The sequence below is a fragment of the Juglans microcarpa x Juglans regia genome, chromosome 6S (genome assembly GCF_004785595.1).
Source record: "Juglans microcarpa x Juglans regia isolate MS1-56 chromosome 6S, Jm3101_v1.0, whole genome shotgun sequence".
Taxonomy (NCBI): Eukaryota; Viridiplantae; Streptophyta; class Magnoliopsida; order Fagales; family Juglandaceae; genus Juglans; species Juglans microcarpa x Juglans regia.
The window spans coordinates 17,381,270-17,401,005 of record NC_054605.1 but is presented as its reverse complement, the minus strand read 5'-3'; the positions used below and the strand labels follow the sequence as shown (position 1 = coordinate 17,401,005).

The 19,736-nt window shown below is 35.6% G+C and overlaps 2 protein-coding genes and 1 long non-coding RNA gene across 3 annotated transcripts; 1 reads left to right on the top strand and 2 right to left on the bottom strand.

The window, feature by feature from the left end:
- Positions 1-711: 711 nt before the first annotated feature.
- LOC121236835 lies at positions 712-1,092 on the top strand. Its single transcript, XR_005934818.1, has 2 exons — positions 712-808; positions 950-1,092. It is a non-coding gene; the product is annotated as an uncharacterized LOC121236835 (long non-coding RNA).
- Positions 976-8,570, bottom strand: LOC121236832 (long chain acyl-CoA synthetase 4-like). Its single transcript, XM_041133303.1, is given in 20 exon segments — positions 976-1,214; positions 1,729-1,848; positions 1,943-2,125; positions 2,699-2,838; positions 2,936-3,181; positions 3,546-3,602; positions 3,605-3,662; positions 3,790-3,865; positions 4,567-4,633; positions 4,893-4,980; positions 5,052-5,162; positions 5,320-5,487; positions 5,824-5,918; positions 5,994-6,033; positions 6,251-6,327; positions 6,615-6,663; positions 7,119-7,175; positions 7,297-7,386; positions 7,500-7,563; positions 8,189-8,570. Coding segments are annotated over 20 exon segments (1,986 nt in total). The 5' UTR covers positions 8,341-8,570; the 3' UTR covers positions 976-1,166.
- Positions 8,571-11,786: 3,216 nt separating this feature from the next.
- LOC121236834 (mitochondrial inner membrane protein OXA1-like) lies at positions 11,787-18,892 on the bottom strand. The gene is made up of 10 exons (XM_041133306.1): positions 18,783-18,892; positions 17,752-18,237; positions 15,970-16,060; positions 15,547-15,594; positions 14,904-14,962; positions 14,412-14,487; positions 14,181-14,312; positions 13,166-13,273; positions 12,595-12,649; positions 11,787-12,383 (listed from the first exon to the last, which is right to left on the bottom strand). Exons 2-10 carry the CDS (start codon positions 18,225-18,227, stop codon positions 12,124-12,126), a joined length of 1,305 nt encoding a protein of 434 aa, XP_040989240.1. The 5' UTR covers positions 18,228-18,237; positions 18,783-18,892; the 3' UTR covers positions 11,787-12,123.
- Positions 18,893-19,736: the final 844 nt, after the last annotated feature.

Genomic DNA, 19,736 nt, shown 5'->3' with positions numbered 1-19,736 from the left:
TAAGTTGGAATTCTGAGCAAGGTATTTAATGAATGATTTGAAGCAAAATTTAGTACCGAAAGAAAGTTGAAGAAGAAATAATGGTGGGGAAGACGAAGGGAAAATGGGAAGATGAAGGGGAATAACTGTTCGGAAAAATGGGAAGATGAAGGGGATGGCTATGGACACAGGCTTTTTTTTTTTTTAAAGAAAAAAAATAGAAAAAGAAAAATTGAATGGGTTGTAAACTTGTAATACAAGAACACGAACAATAAAAAACAGATCATTGAAGTAGTTCACAACCAAAAAACCAGATACCATAGTTCTTAATCTTGGTAGAGTTCTTTTTAAAAATCTCATTGATAGCAAGCATTTGCCTATTGCTCTTCTTGACCTTCTTTAACTTCCTCAGAAAAATACCAGAACTTCCACTTGGCGCGAACCTCGTTCGTGGCCCAGAGCTTCATGCGGTAAAATCTTTGGGTGCTCATAAGCTTCAGTTGGCAGAGCCCTACCAACGACTTGGTACTGGTGAAACTTGAAAGTAAACATTTCCTTGATCAAAGACTAGTAAAGATTGGTGAAGACCAATTTCTTAGACAGATAACCTTTTTTTTTTCTATTTTTTTATTATTTATTTTTTGTTAATTCAATGAGATACTTTCTGAGATTCCTCCCTTTGAATACCTCCTAGCAGTACAGGAAAAGAGGACACAAGCTGAACAACATGATCATAGAATTGTTGCCCATGTACCTTGCACAAAATTCTCCTCACATGTTCCATGGTATCTAACCGTTCATATTTTGGCTATAACTTTGATGTATCGAGGTGCAGGTAAGGCTCAAGAAAGAGGCGACGCCAAAGGCATGTGACCTGATTGACATAACCTCCAGCCTCCAAAATGGAGGTTTAGAATACGAAACCACCCTCTCCCAATTTTTTTTTTTTTTTAAAGGAAAAAAAAAAGAGGCAATTACTGTAAGAATACTAAGAGATTAATTGAGAACATTAAATTCATTTTTTGAGCATGTTTGTCTTTTCCCTATGGTCACACATTTTAATTTAGAGTCATCAGCTGGTTTATGGAAAAGAGCTATACACAGTCACAAGAATAAAAGAACTGGACAATGCATTGCTATTGCTAAATGGGATAAAATAAATTCTGGCTCCAGAAGTAAAATTCCCTTCATGCTCGGGGCTTGTTTGCGCTCTTGTACATGTTGTCGATGGCATTCTGTGCAATGAAAAGATCACGTCAGCAATTTCATAACCAAGGATCTTTTTCTTTGGTACAGCCAAGACTCTGGGTATAATGGCAAGTCTAAAGTCCAAAGGCCACGACCAAAGTGGGAAAAAATGAATAGCACTCCTAATATTTGGTTTCTAGATGGCATCATGCTGACTTGCTGATTGATTAATAGCTATCATACATGTGCCGAACTTCCGATTTTCCAGTTGAACAGTCAATGTGGCAATGACAGCAATTTCAGCCTTCCCCTTGTAAAGCCATAGGACATACAGATAGCTGTGTCATCAACACATCAAGACCTGGTTTAATGGGTTTACTGCATAGGAAGGGCTGCATCTGGGATAGACCTATACCACAGCCTGTGTCTAATACTTTTAATTGTGTATACATAAGATAGATCATTCTTTTGCTGCTCGATGTAAAATAGATCATGATAATGGGAATATTCCTCAAGTGAGATGTATTTTGGGGGAGGGGGGGAGAGAGAGAGAGAAGAGACCTGATAATATTTCTGCAACTGAGGCCTCTTCTTCTTATAGGTTGGAGTTATAAGGTCCCGTTCCATGTCAAATGGTTCAGGATCAAGGTGAACAGCTCTAATAACCTCAAAACCTTTCAACTGGAAGAGCAGAAGTTAAGATCAGAAAGAGCTTAGTCATTGCAAGTCAGAAGTTTACTCATTGGACGAATGTCAAAGAAAGTAAGCAGCAAACCTTTTTCTCTTTAGCAATCTTTGTGAGCTCCCCAAGAATGTATTCTTTTGCCACGGGATTTTCACAGACAGAATTGAAATCCCCAGTGATGCCATTTTCTTTGGCCCATCGTTCGAGTGCTTCCTTGCCAGGGTTCACAACAGCCACAAGGGAGGACTCGAAGCTGTTTCCATAGACCCATATCTAAAATTGGAAGGGTAATAACAGTGTCAAACTAAGATAGATTTCACTAGGCAGATCGAAGCTGGATAATAAACTGAACCATTCAATGTGCAGTTTTACTTAAACTTTGAAATCATATATCCTTCATGAGGAAAGAATAACCATACAACTATGTTGCTACAAGAATGATTATCACTTCTTCTGGTCTTCACCAGAAGAGGTGACCATAGGGAGCCTGCAAGTATCATACCATACTTCTGTGCAGGTAAAAAGAGAGAGATCTAGTAGGTAGACATCTATGTCTGATGTGGTTCAATGTTGCATGAATACGGTCATCATACGTAAAACTCAGCATCATATTTGTGAACTAAACTACTAAACTTCAAGTTCTTCATGATTAGAACAATTTTTGTGCAGGTGTGGAAGGGCCACAGCAATAATGATGCTTTTATTTTTATAGGTACCACAGCAATGATGATGCTGTCACAGCATGTGTAGAAGTATCCATGTTACATACAAGCAACCAAAGCAAAGGAAAACAGAAGGGTATGCATCCTGCAAAACGAGACCCAGTTTGTTTGCTCAAAGGCCTACCGAATCAATAGCAGTAACAAGACCATATATGTTCTCCAAGTTTTCGACAGCAACATATTCTCCTTGAGAAAGCTTAAATATATTCTTCTTGCGGTCAATGATTTTCAAGCTTCCATCTGGTTGCCACTCACCAATATCACCTGAGGCCAAGATCATCATCAGCAAGGCTAAATCTAAAAGTTAATGATAAGTGACGATAAAAGTTAAATCTAAAAGGAAAGCATGAGATGGGAAAACCTGTATGGAACCACCCATCAACCATGACCTCCTTGGTGAGGTCCTCACGCTTGTAGTACCCTGAAAACAATGTTTTTCCTCTTACACATACTTCTCCTCGTGGTGTACTTGAAAGGGCATCATATCCCATTTCAGGAACAGACTCTAGGCACACATCCACATTGGGTACAGGAGGGCCTACTGTACCAAGCATTGGCAGTTCATTGGGCAGTGAGACAAATGTCCCCGCACAAGTTTCTGTCAGACCTACATTAGTATTGATACAGAATATAATTAGAAAAATGCTACTTTGCCCACTCATTTTCCCACTCATTTTGACACCTTATGTATTTTAATTTTTTTTAAAGAAGTGATTATTAGTGTATTGATATTTTTTTATATTTTTTAAAAATGTTTTAAAATGATTAAAAAATATGAATAAAAAAATTGAAAAAAAATAAAATAGTGAATTTGGCCAAGCAGTCAGATTGAGCAGGCTACTTTGGACGGCAGAGTAGCCCGACTCATATAATTATCCATGCTCATCGTGAAATAGCAACATGGGCATCAATGCAAGCCCACAAGGAAAATAAGGCATCTAGTAAACATTAACTTCTGAAGATTGGCATACCGTATCCTTGTATAACATGAGCACATGTCACCACTCGCAGGAAAGTTTCTACGTGGGGGCAAGAGGTGCTGCTCCAGACAGAATAAGGCGAACTCTACCCCCCAACCCTTGCTTCACCTGAGGAAGCACAAAAAACCCAATGAGATTCAGAAAGTAACCAGGATGTAGGTACAGTCGGTGTTAAAAACGTCTGGAGGGGGGCACTAGGGGAGACGAGAACGCATAGAATGTGCATTTCCATAACCTGACTAAAGACAATTTTGTCACAAATTGGAGATGCCTGATCATGTTTACTCCCATTCTTCATGTTATGAAACTTGCTACAGCAGTCAAAACAATAGAAAAGGGTTATGATCAGGTTACGAGACACTGGGAATTAACAACATTGAATACAAAGCCAAGCTCAACAAAGTCTTAAAGTCAGATACACAAGGTGATGGTATTGGTGAAGAATCTCAACATCAATTGTGAATTTATACCACGAACAGTGAATAAACAGTGACAACTGACAGTGAACAGTGCACTTTTCGGCTCTCTAATCAACAGTGGGACCTACACCTTTTTCAAATCCCAAAAATTAAAAACTATCTCCTCTCATTTCACTATCCAAACACTTTTTTTTTACAAACTATTTCATCTCATCTTAACTAAAAAATTTCATTACTATTCAAAATATCTCATCCCATCTGAATTGCATAACCAAACGGGGCCTTAATGTTACAATTATACTTCAAAGGGAGCCCAAGTGTTATTTCTACAAAAATTTTTATTTCTTGTTATTTCTAAACGGTTTACACCAAACGGTTTACTACAAAAATTGTTATTTCTATTCAAGAGCACAGGTCTACCGTATTTTTCTTGATCTTAAGTAATCTCAACGGTAGATGAAAAGAAGTCCTCCGCGCTAAAGGACTGAAGGGTGCAATGGAGCCTAATGTACATCTGAATAAACAGTCACTTCCAAAGACCTCACATTTGCTTATTTTGCACATGAAAATTAAAGACTTTGGGTAGAACTCACTGTGAATATGCAAAATTGAACAGCGTCTTTTTCAAGAAGCTCCCCGAGGAAATCTTCTGATTTAAACCTGAAAATAAGCAGGTCGAGTATAATTCATTAACAGTTGGAGATGAAAAATTTCTCATGCATTAATTTCACAGTAAAATGGCATGAAAATAAAAATAAAAAAGTTAAAGAGGGCAATTCAGTGCTCCACTAAAATGATGCACATGACAGAAGGGCATTTTCCTTGTTGGAATGTCAATATTCTTCTGATTAGTTTCAACACATAAGAAAATAACAAATAATAAAACTCGTTATATATTCAGCCCCAAAAGGAGGTTTACCAGAGTATATTCTATCTAACACGCGTGGGACAGCACAGAAAATAGTTGGTTTTAGCTCCCCGATGTCCTCAATCAAAAGTTTGACATCCTGCAGAAATAAAATAAGCAGTTATGATATTGAGCATTCACTAGGTGAGATAAATTTATAATCATACTCACCCCACGCCAGAACCCTATTGAGGCACCATGTAAAATAAATAGCTCCTCAATCACCCGGTCAAAGATATGCGCAAGAGGAAGATATGACAGATATACGTCCTTTACTTCCAACTATAAAAAGAAAAAAAAAAAAAAAGATATTAAATTAAATGGCCATATGCGCCAGTGTCTTATGTCAGGAACAAATGGAATTATACTCTCCATTTTTAGTGGATTGAGGCTGGTTCATGTTTCCATAAATAATAAGTTCAAATGAATAGGAAATCACTTGTTCATTAACACTCTCGAGTAGGCGCTTCACCCCAGCTAAAAGAGCAATGATGCTATCATTGGATATCATTACACCCTTGGGATCACCAGTAGTTCCACTAGTATACATTATAGTACACACATCACTTTTCTTCTTCAGTGGAAGATCAAACTGTTTTCCATCACCCTATGAATAAGAGGCAAACAAAATCTTGTATCAGAACCAATAACTATAAACAAATAACATGTATAATTATCTGCTGGTTCATGAATGACTGTTAGAAAAAAAAGTAAACCATGACACATTTCAAAAATATATAGAAAGATGTATAACCAAACTATTCATAGTACATGCCAAAAATTCATATTTTCCCCAGCAGCCATAGGATATTTTCTAATGTATATGATAATATAAGGAATATATTCAACATGATACAAGAAAAAGTGCCCATTTGCTTGTATCAACATTCAAAACGATAACAAATTTATAACACACTATAAAGAAAAGCATTAAATATCCTACCAGTTGCAAAAATTCATCCCATGAATATATTGTCAACCCAAACTTCTCAACTTCCTCCCTTTGTTCAGGGGTGACCTTGCCAAAGCTCACAAGTGCTGCAAAATAAAATGTGTATACTTCTTATCTGTGTATGCATAAACAAAGGAATCCAAAAGACAAGTCTAACTTACTTTTGAGGAACTCTGTTGTGTTAGGCAAGGTTTTCAACACCTGAAAGGGCAAAGCATAAGTTAATAAGAAAGAACCGTCCCATGAAAATGGTAAAAACTACCAGAAGGCCGACAACTATTCTCTTCATAGCACTCATTGACTGAAAGGTGACCTCTTCCAGTAACAAGTGTGGAGTGACTATAACGGTATCTTTCTAAAATGCACCCACAACTGCACTTTAGTTGGAAACACAAATGTAAACACATAATAATTGTACCTCAGAGATTTTTTTCTCTTCAGCAAAAGCAATTGAAACCTCTGCATGGCGTATAACAAATTCGACAGCACCAGCACCTAACCAGCGAACCAGAACAGATCAAACAGCAATAAACATTACATTTCACAAGATGCTTAAGATTTAAGGTTTAAGGTCAATGCATATAAATGGTTGAGTTTTGGAAAGAAGTTGAATGTCTTATATATAACAGACTATGTCATATTTTCAAGCTATAAAAAACCTCAGTACCAAGAGAGTAGATGGGTCTGTATTTTGGTTTTAATTAATTGGATGTTAACGAAAAACAATACCAATATATTATAAGTAATCTAGGAACCATGCTATTGTAGTGAATATGCCATACCTAGAGTATCATATAAAGGAACACAATAGAGTCCATGAGCATTGCAGGCCTGCATTAGTTTTTCAGTGTTAATCAAAATTTTCCAGAGAAAAAACGCACTGTTTCTAGGAGAAACTAAAGACCATGACAACTAAGCAGCAGAGAGCATCATTAATCTGTATAAACACCAGATGTTAAAACTTCAAGTTTTGTCCATGTTTTATAACAGTTAAAAACCGAACGAAGATTAGAGGGGACTTCAACCAAAAACTTTAGCAACAAAATGAAATTGAAGAAAAAAGGTAAATCATAAGATAAACTTTTAAGCAAAAACCAATATCATTGGGGACTGAAACAAAAGGGAAAATTTAATTTTGTTTAGGGCCATAAACTGTGAGCAATTATTGAACAACATAGGAGAGTGGACTCCACCCCAAGCTTTTCCATTTTAATTTGGTAATTATTACAAGATACACCTTCTTCGTTACTGACATCAGGGAAAAATCAAAGAAAAAATAGATGCACCTCCATGCTTATAATCCATTCTGGAGAATTTACACCATAAATGCCACATTTTGCTCCCTACAATCCAGCAATAGATAAAGGTAAGCGTCGGACACAAAAATTGCTTATGATGATATTTCAAGCAAGTATTGGGTGGAAAAGCATCTTTCGTATAATAGATAATAGAATACAGACTTACTTCCCCAAAACCACAACTTCGCATAGCATTTCCCACTTTAATTACCAATTCATATACTTCTTTATAAGTTTGCCACTCGTATTTACCAGGCTGCAAAGACATAGCACAATATGAAGATTTAGTTCAAAGTCAAAACAAGTTATAGAACATCAAAGTCAATCGACAGAAAATCAGAGGCACAAACTGTACAGAGATTCATTTACCTTCCCATTTAAAATCTCACGACGACCAAGCATCGGATTATCCGGACATCTCTCGACAGTCATGCTGTAACAAGTACGCAAAAAGATTCGAGAAACAATCATTTCTCTAAAGATAAATTCATCACTCTATCCATTTTTCATCATTAAAAACAGTTATTGTAGTATCTTATGGTACAGCAGAATAAAAAAAAAAGTAAGTTCTAAGACAATAAACAGGCACAGTTAAGCAAGATTTTGAAAGAAGCAAAACCAAGAATTATTCATTAAAATAAAGAACTTTGGACAAAATAATCACAAGTGCTAAATCACATGCACAAAAAATAAAAATAAAAAAGAAACTCATTTTAGCATGGTTCTTAAAAAATCTCTTATAAATAAAATCTAGCAGCATGACCCGGTTCGGTTACAACATAAAGTCACTGAAATCCTTAATTCCACCGTCACAAAAATAATAAAATTCGTCATCTATGCACTTGAAATCCTCAAGAACAAATTTTAAGCAAGTTGTTTATTTTTAGATTCGTACTCGCTAAAATCCAAACAAAACAAACACATGCAGTCAGCTTTTCTTTCTTTCTTACTTTGAAATCATAAAAAGCAAAATATAGAAAAAAAAGTCTTCTCCATTTCTTTTCCCGGGACCTTTTTTTTTTCTCAGCAACCAAACAAAATTCTAAATGAATAAGTACCGGAACACATCCCAGCAACTATGCATTCCTTCAATAGGAGGCGGAAATCCATCCTTGGCAAAAACGCTGCGGTAAACCTTTCCCATCGATGGCCTCCCATCCTTGGCCTCCTTGGCCTTCTCAACCTCAACTATAAACCTATTCTGCGCCATTCTCAACTCTCTCGCTCTCCCTTCGAAGCGACAAATCGATCGCTCCACCCTCTGTATCTCTAAGGAATGTGCATGTATGTCCTAGCTATCTATTCATATATATATATATATATATAAACACACGCACACACGTAGAGAGACAGCGCAATAGTAAAAGAGTGAGATGGCTGTTTCTGTTCGTGACTGGAGTGGCAAAATTGGTAAATATGACTTCTTTATTCTTTTTTAATTTTATTTTCTCGACTTTATATGAAAGCTGGAGAGAGAGAGAGAGAGAGAGAGAGAGAGAGAGAGAGTCCGGTGAGATTGCGGGGGTGGTTTGGGTTTGGTCAACCGCAGTGTTGAATTTCAAATCTAGACAGATTGGAAAATCTTGATTCGTTCTCAATAATTTCTCCTCGCCGACTGATCGAATCTAATTTTGATTCCTGATCGAATAGGGTTGGCTAAACTACTAAGAGATGTGTTCGTTTGAATTTAAAATCCACTTCAATTCATCTTAATTCATCTCATCTCATCATTACAATTTTTTTAAATTCTTATACAAATCATTTCAACCCATCTCAACTTATCTCTGAATCTAAACAACTAAATATTAACTACTATTCACTCTTATAGCCCTTATCTTTTTTTCATGGTGTAGGTATTTTTTATAAGGTGTGAGATGTGAGATAGTGAATAGTAATTAATAATAAGATTTTTTTTATTTATTAACGATACGTGTACAACTATTTCACATTATATTCTATTTATATAATTATCATTTTATTTAAAGTAATCTTAATTTTATCATTGAGTTTTAAATAAAATTATAAAAATAATTTTTTTATAATTATTTTGACTGTAATACTCGGGAAACATAAAAAAAAAATATCAATATTTTATCATATTTGTTTTAATTAAATATTACGAGCATGATGCTTCAACATTTGATGACGTGCGTTTTTAAAATATTTCCAAATATCATTTTTAAATTTAAAGTAATCTTAATTTTATCATTGAATTTTAAATAAAATTATGAAATAATTTTTTTATAATTATTTTGACTGTAATACTCGGGAAACATAAAAAAAAAAAAAACAATATTTTATCATATTAGTTTTAATTAAATATTACGAGCATGATGCTTCAACATTTGATGACTTGTGTTTTTAAAATATTTCCAAATATCATTTTTAATTAAGTATATAGATATGGTCTTTACCAAAGAATTAAATATGTATATGGTTTGATAATTAACAATGTTAGACCATCTTTCTTACGTAAGATTGAAATCTTCTTAATTCTGGTAGGGTTTTTCAATTGATTGACACGTCATTGCTGGTTCCCTTCCACGTACGTTGCCACTGCTAGGACTCATTCAAACAACTTGTCTTACAAAAAAATTGTGAAAACTCTAAAGCAAATCTATAAATAATAGTGCAAGTTGGGCACGAGATGGGTGGTGGGTTGACATAAAATAGTCATCATCAAAACACTTCTAATCGATAGATATCAATTGCCACGTGTAACAACATGCCATATTTAATTATCATCAATTAATTCCGACGTTATACCAAATATTAAATATAATTTTAAAATGTATAATTTTTTTTTCATATAAATCTCATATTTAATATTTAAAAAAAAAAAAATAAATTGCACAAAACATGTGCATTCTAATATTACAAATATAATTTCTTTAAACTTAAAAATAATATTTTATTGTAAAATCATAATTCATGACACACGGTATCTTTAAAAGTAGCATTATTATTCTGGTTCGTTTGTTTTTTTAAAATTTCTCATTTCATATGATCATTATAATTTTTTAAAATTTTAACATAAAATAAAATAAAAAATTTAATTTTGCTTAATTTTATAATAAAAATAATATTAAAAAAATATTTTATAAAAAGATTTTATTTTATTTTCAATTTTTATCTCAACAGATCGAATCCACAGACGAATCCCAGAGGCAGGAAAATCTAAAAATGGTGTCAAAAGGTTTCAAACTTGGCGGCCGTCCAGACTCTAAAAAAGTACACTATCATGGAGCTTGTTTGTACGCTATACAGTATGTATTAAATTTTCTGTACGAGTAGTTGGCAAATATAGGTCTGCCATAACCACAAATCCTCCCGAGTTTTGGACCGCCCTTTTTAATGACCATTAATTTGGATTTTCTTTGCACCCCTTCAATTATAAATTAATTGGCATCACATTATAAACCATTTTAGCTGGCGGTGGTTGTTGTTGTTGTATGTAGGTTAGGCCTGTGTTTCTAATTCCTACAAAAAAAAGTACGAGAAACGAAGTCAAAGAACAGTACAGAGAAATCAATACAAATTACGTTTTTTTTCTTCTTGGTTGGCAAATAATGTTGATACAGAGGCGTTAGAATCAGAGAGTTTTAATTTTTTCCCGCGGGGGGGGAGATACAAAGATGAATGTGCAAAGATCGGATCTTCAAGCCTGACAGAACTAAAGCTGAAAATCTGTCTGGCGTGGAAAGTGGCCACGGCCGTCCAAGTAGTAGCCTCACAGCTCTGAATCAGCAACAAAACCAGAGAGACTTTATAGTTTATACAACGCCATACAATGTGTCTATCCCTCTTTCGACGAAAATTCTAAAAGAAATTTGACTGCAAGTTATCTATCTTGAAAATGGGGGTAAAATACAGATTTTTATTTGTATGAAACACGGAAAATAGCCAAAACCAAAATAAAAAATGACTAATAATTTGTCCAAATTCGGCACAATCATTTTATAAAAAAGTTGATTCCACTATGAAAAAATATATTAAAAAAAAAAAATTATCTTTTAGTAGGACTTATTTTACAAAAAATCTAGATTTACCTATTTGAAACTTATACTTAGTATTACTTATCGAAAATATCTCATGCGAAACAAAATCTGAGAGCTTGTTGAAATTAGATTATACTAGAGGCGGAAAGTGATTAATTTTGTTTATTTGATGATCATTTCTAAAAAGTCAAATGTATATGCGGGAGCACAATCAAATTAGAAGGTCGAGTGAGCTCATTTTTGTCAGCTCAGTAAGATTTTGGGGCTAATTTTGGAATTGCAGAAACAAAATCTGCTTCTAATTTTAGTTCTTTGGTGCAAAAAGAAAAAAAAAAAAAAACTCAAATTTTAATCTGTAACAGTGTTGGACATGGTGGAGGAGTTTCTCAAAAGTCAAAACAACCTTGAGGATTTTGTTTTTCTTCTACCTACGGTTGAAACTGAAAAAGAAGCCACTCAAGTTAAATCTAAATTACAATGGATGTAAGTGGGACTGCTTTTTACATGATATAGATGTAAAATCTAGGACAGCTTTTTACATGATATAGATGTATATCGATGTAAAGCGCAAGGAGTAAACAAACTAGACAAAATAAACCTACCATATCTTCGTAATTTTGGTCGAGATGTAACCCTTAATGAATATTTGTAAACACGGTTTTCGTCCACAACAAGTGAGGTATTTATATATTAAAAAAAAAATGTGAACTCAGGAAGGAATCCTGAACCTATGCAGATAACAGATACTGCCATCACCGAAAACACAGATCCTAGAACAAAATTCCCAACTGATTTAGCAAAATTTACAAAAACTTGAGCTGCAATCTATCTTATTCAATAACCCCTCCTTTATAGGGCTCCGCCTCCGTTAACCCTTTATCCAAAAACAATAAATATAGAGTAACCATTTCAAAGAATATTACACCGGTTTTAACAGCAGTCAACTCTCGTTAGTTATAATCTTGGTTTGAAATCTGACTATGGATATTTTTTTCTTACCTCTTCTTGTTTTTCTTTCTCCCCTTTACTTGCTTCTCTAAACTTCTAAGCCTTTGACTGATAACTGAAGATGAAGAAGTTGTTTGATCTGAACGCTTCACTGACTCAGGAAGCACTGGGGTAGGTTCCTGTTTGACAACTGTAGAACGTTGCAGAGCTGAAAAAGCGGAGAAGGCAGGTTGAGGGGCAGTAGTCGGCTGCGCCAAAGGTATTTCAGGAATACCTAAGAACTTCTTTACCCCAGGAGATTTAAGTACTGGAAAGTTCAAAAAACACAGCCACTTCATTTAAGAAAAGTGAACAGAAAATTTCATAAAATGGGTATCAAAGTTCTTTATTCAACTTCCAGACTTCTACAGCTGAAATCAATGCATATTCCTGCATAATGCTGAAGAAGCTTTGCACTTTCCTGGACAGAAAAGGTAAAAATGAAGCTGAACTTAAACTAGAAACTAAAAAAGACTCACCCAGTCCATACGTGAGCGAAAACAAATTGGATGTAACCCAGTAACAAAATATAGCCTGCAGTGTTATAAAAACAAGTATCATCAGCTCGACTTCAAGCCATAAAGCAAATTATATCCTCCTATGTCATTAAAAGTGAAACAGCCATCAAAGCAAGAAAAAGGGAAAATACATCAACACTTATGACTCTCTATTACCATTTAGATGACACCACAAACACTGAAAAATTAATAAAGTAAACTGACACCTCATGTAGTCGCTTATGACTCCATCAACACTAAATTACACACCCAATTTTATGGGTGCAACCATTATAGGGCAATCATTAATTGCAACATCAGTGCTTCTGTTAGAAGTGAACAAAAAGATGGAAATGATATGTGTACAGGATGAATCATTGAATGGTGCATGGATATGTGCAAAGTTTTGACTGTTCATGATACTGTGGCGTGAACAGTAACGTTTATTGCACATATCCATGCACCATTCCGTGATTTACTCCGTGCATGTAGCAGCATTCACGAAAAAATTCCTTTACTACAATGTCTCCAAAGCAACTAAATGTTGTATTACCTTCGGAAAACTCATGGTTAATGGAACTGCAAGAACAGCAAGGCCCCTTGAAACATTTTTCATGGTGCTGCCAATAGGATTTCCTTGCAAACCGTCTTGCATGTTGCACTTCGGAAAACACAAAATGAGTTGAACTTCAAATTAGTTCAGGAATCCCTCCCTCTCGAAAAAAAATGAAGGAGAAAAGGAGATAAAAAACAGCAAAAGAAAAGGTAGAACAAGAATAATGATACAACCTCTACAAGTTAAAAGTGAAGTAATTAGTGTTGTGAAATGTTGTGCAAAACCCACACCAACGATGGCAAATAAAGTAAAAGCAATCACAATCAAGCACACGACGCACAATATATGTGGTTCGGCAAATTGCCTACGTTAGTTGCAGAAATCTTATTAACCAGAGGAGATTACAATAACTCAATCTCAACCCACACTCTTTAGGGCTTTTTGCTCTCTCACACAATATGTATTCACTAGACAATTGTTATCTCTCAAAATATACTGAAAGTCGTCTAACACAAGTCAAATATGACAAATATATAGCAAACGACTCTGGAAACTGGAAACCCTAATTGGCAAAATTAGCATTCTTCGCTCGAGCGGCGTGTCGAGCGCACCTCGAGTGAATAGCCAAATCAACATTGGCTTGAGCGGGGTGTCAAGCAGGAGTTGAGCAAACACTAGGGTTTGTGTCTCGCTCTAGCTTACTGTAGTGCGGGACTCGAGCGAACCCACTGGTTGAGCTTCGCTCGAGCCCACTGTCGAGCACACGTCGAGCGAACTTCACTCGAGCGCACGTCGAGCACACATAAAGCAAACACTCTGTTTCTCGATTTTCAATCCAAAATCAATCTCCACATACACCCCAACAATTAGGTAGTCAACTTAGAATAAAGGGGACTTCATTCACCCTAATGATATGAAGGCCATAAATACTCAAGTCAAATTCATCACGGTCCCTATCTAAACAGAAAGTACAAAAATATTAAATAAATTAAAACATAAAACAGGTACCTACCTCCACAGTTACTAGGAATGTCAGTGCTGTCAAAACGGGCAAAATGTATAATGTATCTGGAGTTGTGAGATCAACAAACCAGTAGGCTCCGCCACCTTTGAATGATGGAACTTTTTCTGCCATATTTGAAATCTGCCAAAGAAAATGTAATCAGGGACATATCTAGAGACAAAATATAAAACCAAACAATTAGCATAAGCAGGATAGTGTGAACAAAGAAAATGATCTTACCGCAAGGAAAAAACTGAAGAACACAGGACCTTGTATAAAGAGTCCCTTCAAGGGAGTAAATGGGCTAACACCGTATCTGGGATGAAGATGTCAGGAAAACTGACGTCACATTGGGGAGTCGTTTAATCAAGGTTAGCAGAAAGATACAAGCTTGTATTTCAAAAGAGAATATGGCACATAAGGTTTCATACTTGAGTCTATAAACAAAATGCACTTTTGTATTAACATAAAATAGCATATTCAATAGTTTCTTCATGGCCTTGAAACCACCTAACAATTCCCTTAAGGCAGATTAAACAAGGAGATTGCACTACACACTGCAAAGCAATTGATATGACAATCACAGCATATGGGGCTCATTCATGCTTTTTTTCACATCAACTATTAATCTCTATCAGCAACACAATTTTTTGTGGGATTAAATTAAAAAAAAGTTACAAAACTATGAACACCAACAACTTTTCTCTTAGAGATCATGGAAAAGTAGCTTACTCCTTAAAAAGCTTCCGCATTTGTTGTTGACCTTCAGCCACAGCCATGGGCTCCATACCCTGAAAAGAAAGATGAACATTCATATGCTAGGACGTCTTTTTTTTTTTTTTTTTTGAGATCGGTAGGACCTGTCATTTTAATAAGCATCTACTTTCGTCATGCATTCACATCCACAATGGATATAGGTCTATCACAAAGAGTATATATCGGCACAAGGAGATCTTGACGGACCTTCACTATTTCAAGAACATAACTAAATATTTCTCGGAACACAGATAAACCCAGAATTAAATGACTTTTCAAGCACGTTATAGATATATTCAAGTGTGGAGTCTGCTACCTAAGGTGGGTGACAAATGAGAAGCTGATTTCAAGTAGCATTCTACATCCTTGGTAGCTTTATCTAATATGAAACCTGAGCTAACTACTCATGATATTCGTGGATCCTAAGCACGTGCTAGCAAGTTGATCCTTCAACAACTTACTAGTGAAATATAAAAATCTGATTAATGAGCAATAGCATGCACCTTGCCCTAGGTAAGTAACACTAGACTCGTGGGTAATTTGTACCAACAGAACTACTGCAGGTGGTCAGGGATTTACAAAGTGATACCCTGACACAAATAATAATCACACAGAATACCTTATCCTCCATCCGCTGCTTTAATTCCTCCATGCGTGGCCTTAATAGCTGCAGAACATACATGAAACATAAAGGATGCATTACCACTAGATAAAAATAAACAGATGTATGCCATGTGAGTCTGACAAAAATTTGCTGCTTAATATTACTGTATAGATTAATGTAGTTTTGCGGCACAGACGATAGATTCTCCACAAACACTACGAAAAGATATGAAGAAAGTACTTTGTGGAAGTGATAAGTCAGCAATGAATGTGTAATGGCACCGCCCGTAAGAGTTAGCAAAGACTATTTATACATCGATGGAAAATTTCTTAAACAGAGAATAGGTACGAGCGCATAAGATCGTCAACAAGCACATAAGACAATGATATAATTCAATTAGAAAAATCAAGTTGCAGTAACTAACAAGTTGCCACATACAGTGAGTTTTGCAGTAGCTTTTAGTTGATTTATCAAAAGTGGAAGTGTCGCTCCTCGAATCAAAAGAGTTGTCAAAGCTATGCAAGCCCACCTGAAAGAAGGTAAAAAAATGATATAAAAATACAGTAAAAAGTGCTTCTATTTGTAACATTGAATGGCCTCAAAACTTTGATGGTAGTGAAAACTAAAAAAAAAAAAATGGGCGAGAAAGCACATCGTTCATCCATTTTCCTCTAAACATATAATGGTAATAAATTATTTGCAGTAACGGAAAACCTAGTATTGGAACGGTAAACTTCTGTGACAATATTAATGGCAACAATAAAAGATGCCACTTTGGAGAGTGGTTCCAGAAATCTCAAGGGGAGTTTTTTGGATAGGTCAATTTCATCATAAAGCACAAATGAGTGCAACCCTAGCACACCTAGTGTACACAGGAGAAAGCACCAAACAAGAAAAAAGAAAGGAAACGTTACATTCCATTTCAACATCCTGGACTTAAAGAGGTTTTTTAAGAAATCCTGGACTACTCTGTGTTGATATCCAGGCATAGATTTTTTTTGGCGATATGGTTCTAAGCTCACCCACCATCTCCTTGCATGCGCCTTACTAAATTTGGAGTCTTGAAACTAAAGAATTGATAGGTAAAAATTTCTGTCTTCGAATGTCAGAATTTAAGGTATTTCATGGTGATTCATTCATTTCTGGTTCTCAGCGCATCATCTCTTTTTTAACAGTTGATAATTCTTGAAGCATTTTTTTTTTATCGGTGATAATTCTTGAAGCATTTTCTTAAAATGGGGTCTACATCGGGTATTGGCGTAGAGACATCAGTAATGGAATGTCATTCGCCTCGTGTAACACAGGATAGATCGATAGTCGGTATTGCACCCTTGGTCCCTGAAGAAACTATGGCTCCCTCGTCAGAGTTGAAGGAAAAAGGTGTGCTGCCGAGGTCTGAAGGAGATGTAGGATCCGCTATCACTCCAGAGGTAAAGGGACTTGTTGTCACCCCAGAATCTCCAATGGGGACTCCGATACCATTGGAGAGAACCAATGGAGTTACTGGAGAACCAATGGGTTTGGTATTGGTGCCTTGTGTAGAGGAATGTCTAGAGTCGGGAGTGCAGGTTGATGGGGATATTGTGACTCCCCTAGTCTCTCTTTCTCCAATAGCGGATTGGATTCTGCCTAAAGTTAACGAGATTTAGCATTTCGTGGGAATTTCACATGGTGGATGTGAAGACCAATTTAACAAACTAATTACTGCGATCGAGGCAAGCCGCACACTTGAAACCAAATTAAGCTTCAAGAAAAGCAGGGAGTTACAGCGTCTCTTTTCGACAATCAACTACGACGCTAAGAGTGGTAGTTCAACTAGAGGGAAGTCTAAAGGGAGGGTATTGTGAATACGGGAATCAAGGTGTTGGAGTTGGTGTTCGGGTAGAGTTTTAGTTATACGGGAAACAAGGATTGGAGTTAGGTCTGATGTACTTTGGGTTGGTTTTTTTATGAGCTTTTTGGGGAATTAGGGGCTTGTTGGGTCATTTTGGCCAAGGTGTTTTCTTGTATACATTCAGTGTACTTGGTTTCTCCTTTTGATATATACAATATTTTTACTTATAAAAAAAAAAAAAATTCTTAAAAGCAAACAACGTTCCACAATATCTGATGTCTGAGCATCCACTAGCGGTCACCATAGTGCTACAAAATATGTCATTCTAAAATTTAAAACAAGAAAAAAGAAAAGCAAAGAACAGGAAATTACAAATGGGTCCTCACCAGTTCAAGCCGGTAAATGAATGTACACCATCTATAAAGTACTGCAGGACCTGGATAGGCAAGAAAGAATCAGCAGCAGCGATGGCAACTTCGTTCACTGCCGGGACCTGGGAAACCACAGCTTGTATGGTTGTATCCGTGAAAACCCCAGGGACATCACTCATTATTTCAATTTTGTCTGACCCATCACCAACTGTAGTTGACATATACCTGCAAAATGTGGGGCCGAAGCTCGGCTGAAGAAACATGTGGGAGCATCCTGTATCTGGGAGAAAGCCACCTAAACCACCTGACTTGTTGAAGCTGCTACTTCCAAATGACCTCATCAGGGAAAAATTATCAGGTCTTTGGTAAGAAAAATCATCGTCAATCTTGCATCGTTTTCGATCATCATCATGGAAAACATAACAAAAAGATGGCTGGCATCTTCGTGCAATAAGTGTCGCTCTTGTAGAGAGACTACGCATATAAGCCATTGGTGATATTCTGAAAGTAAACGTCAATACTAATCGTCTGAGAATATCATGAGGAAAAGGAAATAGACTCAATTTGATAAAACATTAAAGAACGCATAACAAATTACATTGTATCCGGCTATTAAGCTCGAGAGAATAAGTCTACAAAGATTGGACGGGGACAGATCAAAATACTTTAAACCCCCAGCAAAACGTCAACACTAAAAATGTTCGGTTTTTAATAAAGCAGAGAAGAATGTCTAACAACGAGAAGACGGATCAAAATTCTTAAACCCTAGCAAAACCCTAACAGCATCGACTGGTCAGCATAGCTAAAATTTAACCTACAAACTAAATAACCACGATTGTCTACAAAGTTTACCGCCAAAAAAACAAACGTGAAATCAATTCAATGCCACTAAACTCGCCATAATCTTAATCACAGTAACGATCCAATATCCATTCTAAGCCAAATAAATGCTTTGAAACACGAATCAAATACCGAATCTTTGAGTTCGAATCTGCAATTCAGGAGCAGAGACTACTGCAGATTGGAAGATATGGAGGATAGCTCACCTTTACGAAACCACCTTCGGCAGAAGAGGAAGCTAAAAGAGTTTTAGGGACACTGTCCAAGAACCCCAGAAGAGTTTCGGAAAAGAGCTACCACGAGGAATTTGGACCTGATCGTATTTACCCTGATCCGTCAAGCCGAGTCCAGATCGGCCCATTTCATTCCAGACCGCTCCAGCACGGGCCAGTCTACGCTTCAAGCCTAATCGTAGCTGACACGTCCGCACCATCTCGAACCAATACTCGACCAGCAAGTCGATTCGCTAGCTTCTACTGTCGAGTAGTTCTACGTTTGAGAAATACTTAAGATAAAATAATTATATAAAAATAAATTCATAAATTAATTTGACTTATTTTGATACATTTGATTATAAAATTATTTTTATTATAAAATAAATTTAATAGATCACATAAAACCAATTCAATTTACGAATTCAATTTTATAAAATCTATTTATATCTATAACACTTTTATTTATATTTTGAGAAATACTTTAACTACAAAGTGATTATACAAAAATAATTTTACAAACTGACATGACTTGATGTGGTTCGTCAAGTTATAAAGTTATTTTTATTATAAAATATATCTAATGAATCAGATGAAGTTATGTTAATTTGTGAAATTATTTTTATATAATTTATTCGTGGATATAATAGTAACTTATATTTTACTTATAAGTTAGTGTATATGATACACCATTTACAATATTGATGCGTTAAAATTTTATTTATAAAATTAAAATTTATTTTACAAATTAAATCATAGCATATCAGTAACGTGGATCTTACAAATTAAATACGTCTCAATCATTTAATTTGGAAATAGTAATTAAAATTTAAAATACATTTCTTTCTTGGTTTATTCTTCACTTTGGGAGGAAAAACTCTCTCGCATTTGTATATAAAATCAAAGAAAAATGATATTTGCAACGTTAGAATGTGCAATATTCACGCA

What these genes read in the sequence shown, in the direction of transcription:
- LOC121236834 (XM_041133306.1), bottom strand. Translation starts at nt 18,227, where the DNA reads ATGGCTTATATGCGTAGTCTCTCTACAAGAGCGACACTTATTGCACGA. An exon ending in CATTCCTAGTAACTGTGGAG is followed by an intron (nt 13,274 to 14,180) that starts GTAGGTACCTGT and finishes TGTTTTCCGAAG; the next exon opens with TGCAACATGCAAGACGGTTT. An exon ending in TAACCATGAGTTTTCCGAAG is followed by an intron (nt 12,650 to 13,165) that starts GTAATACAACAT and finishes ATAACACTGCAG; the next exon opens with GCTATATTTTGTTACTGGGT.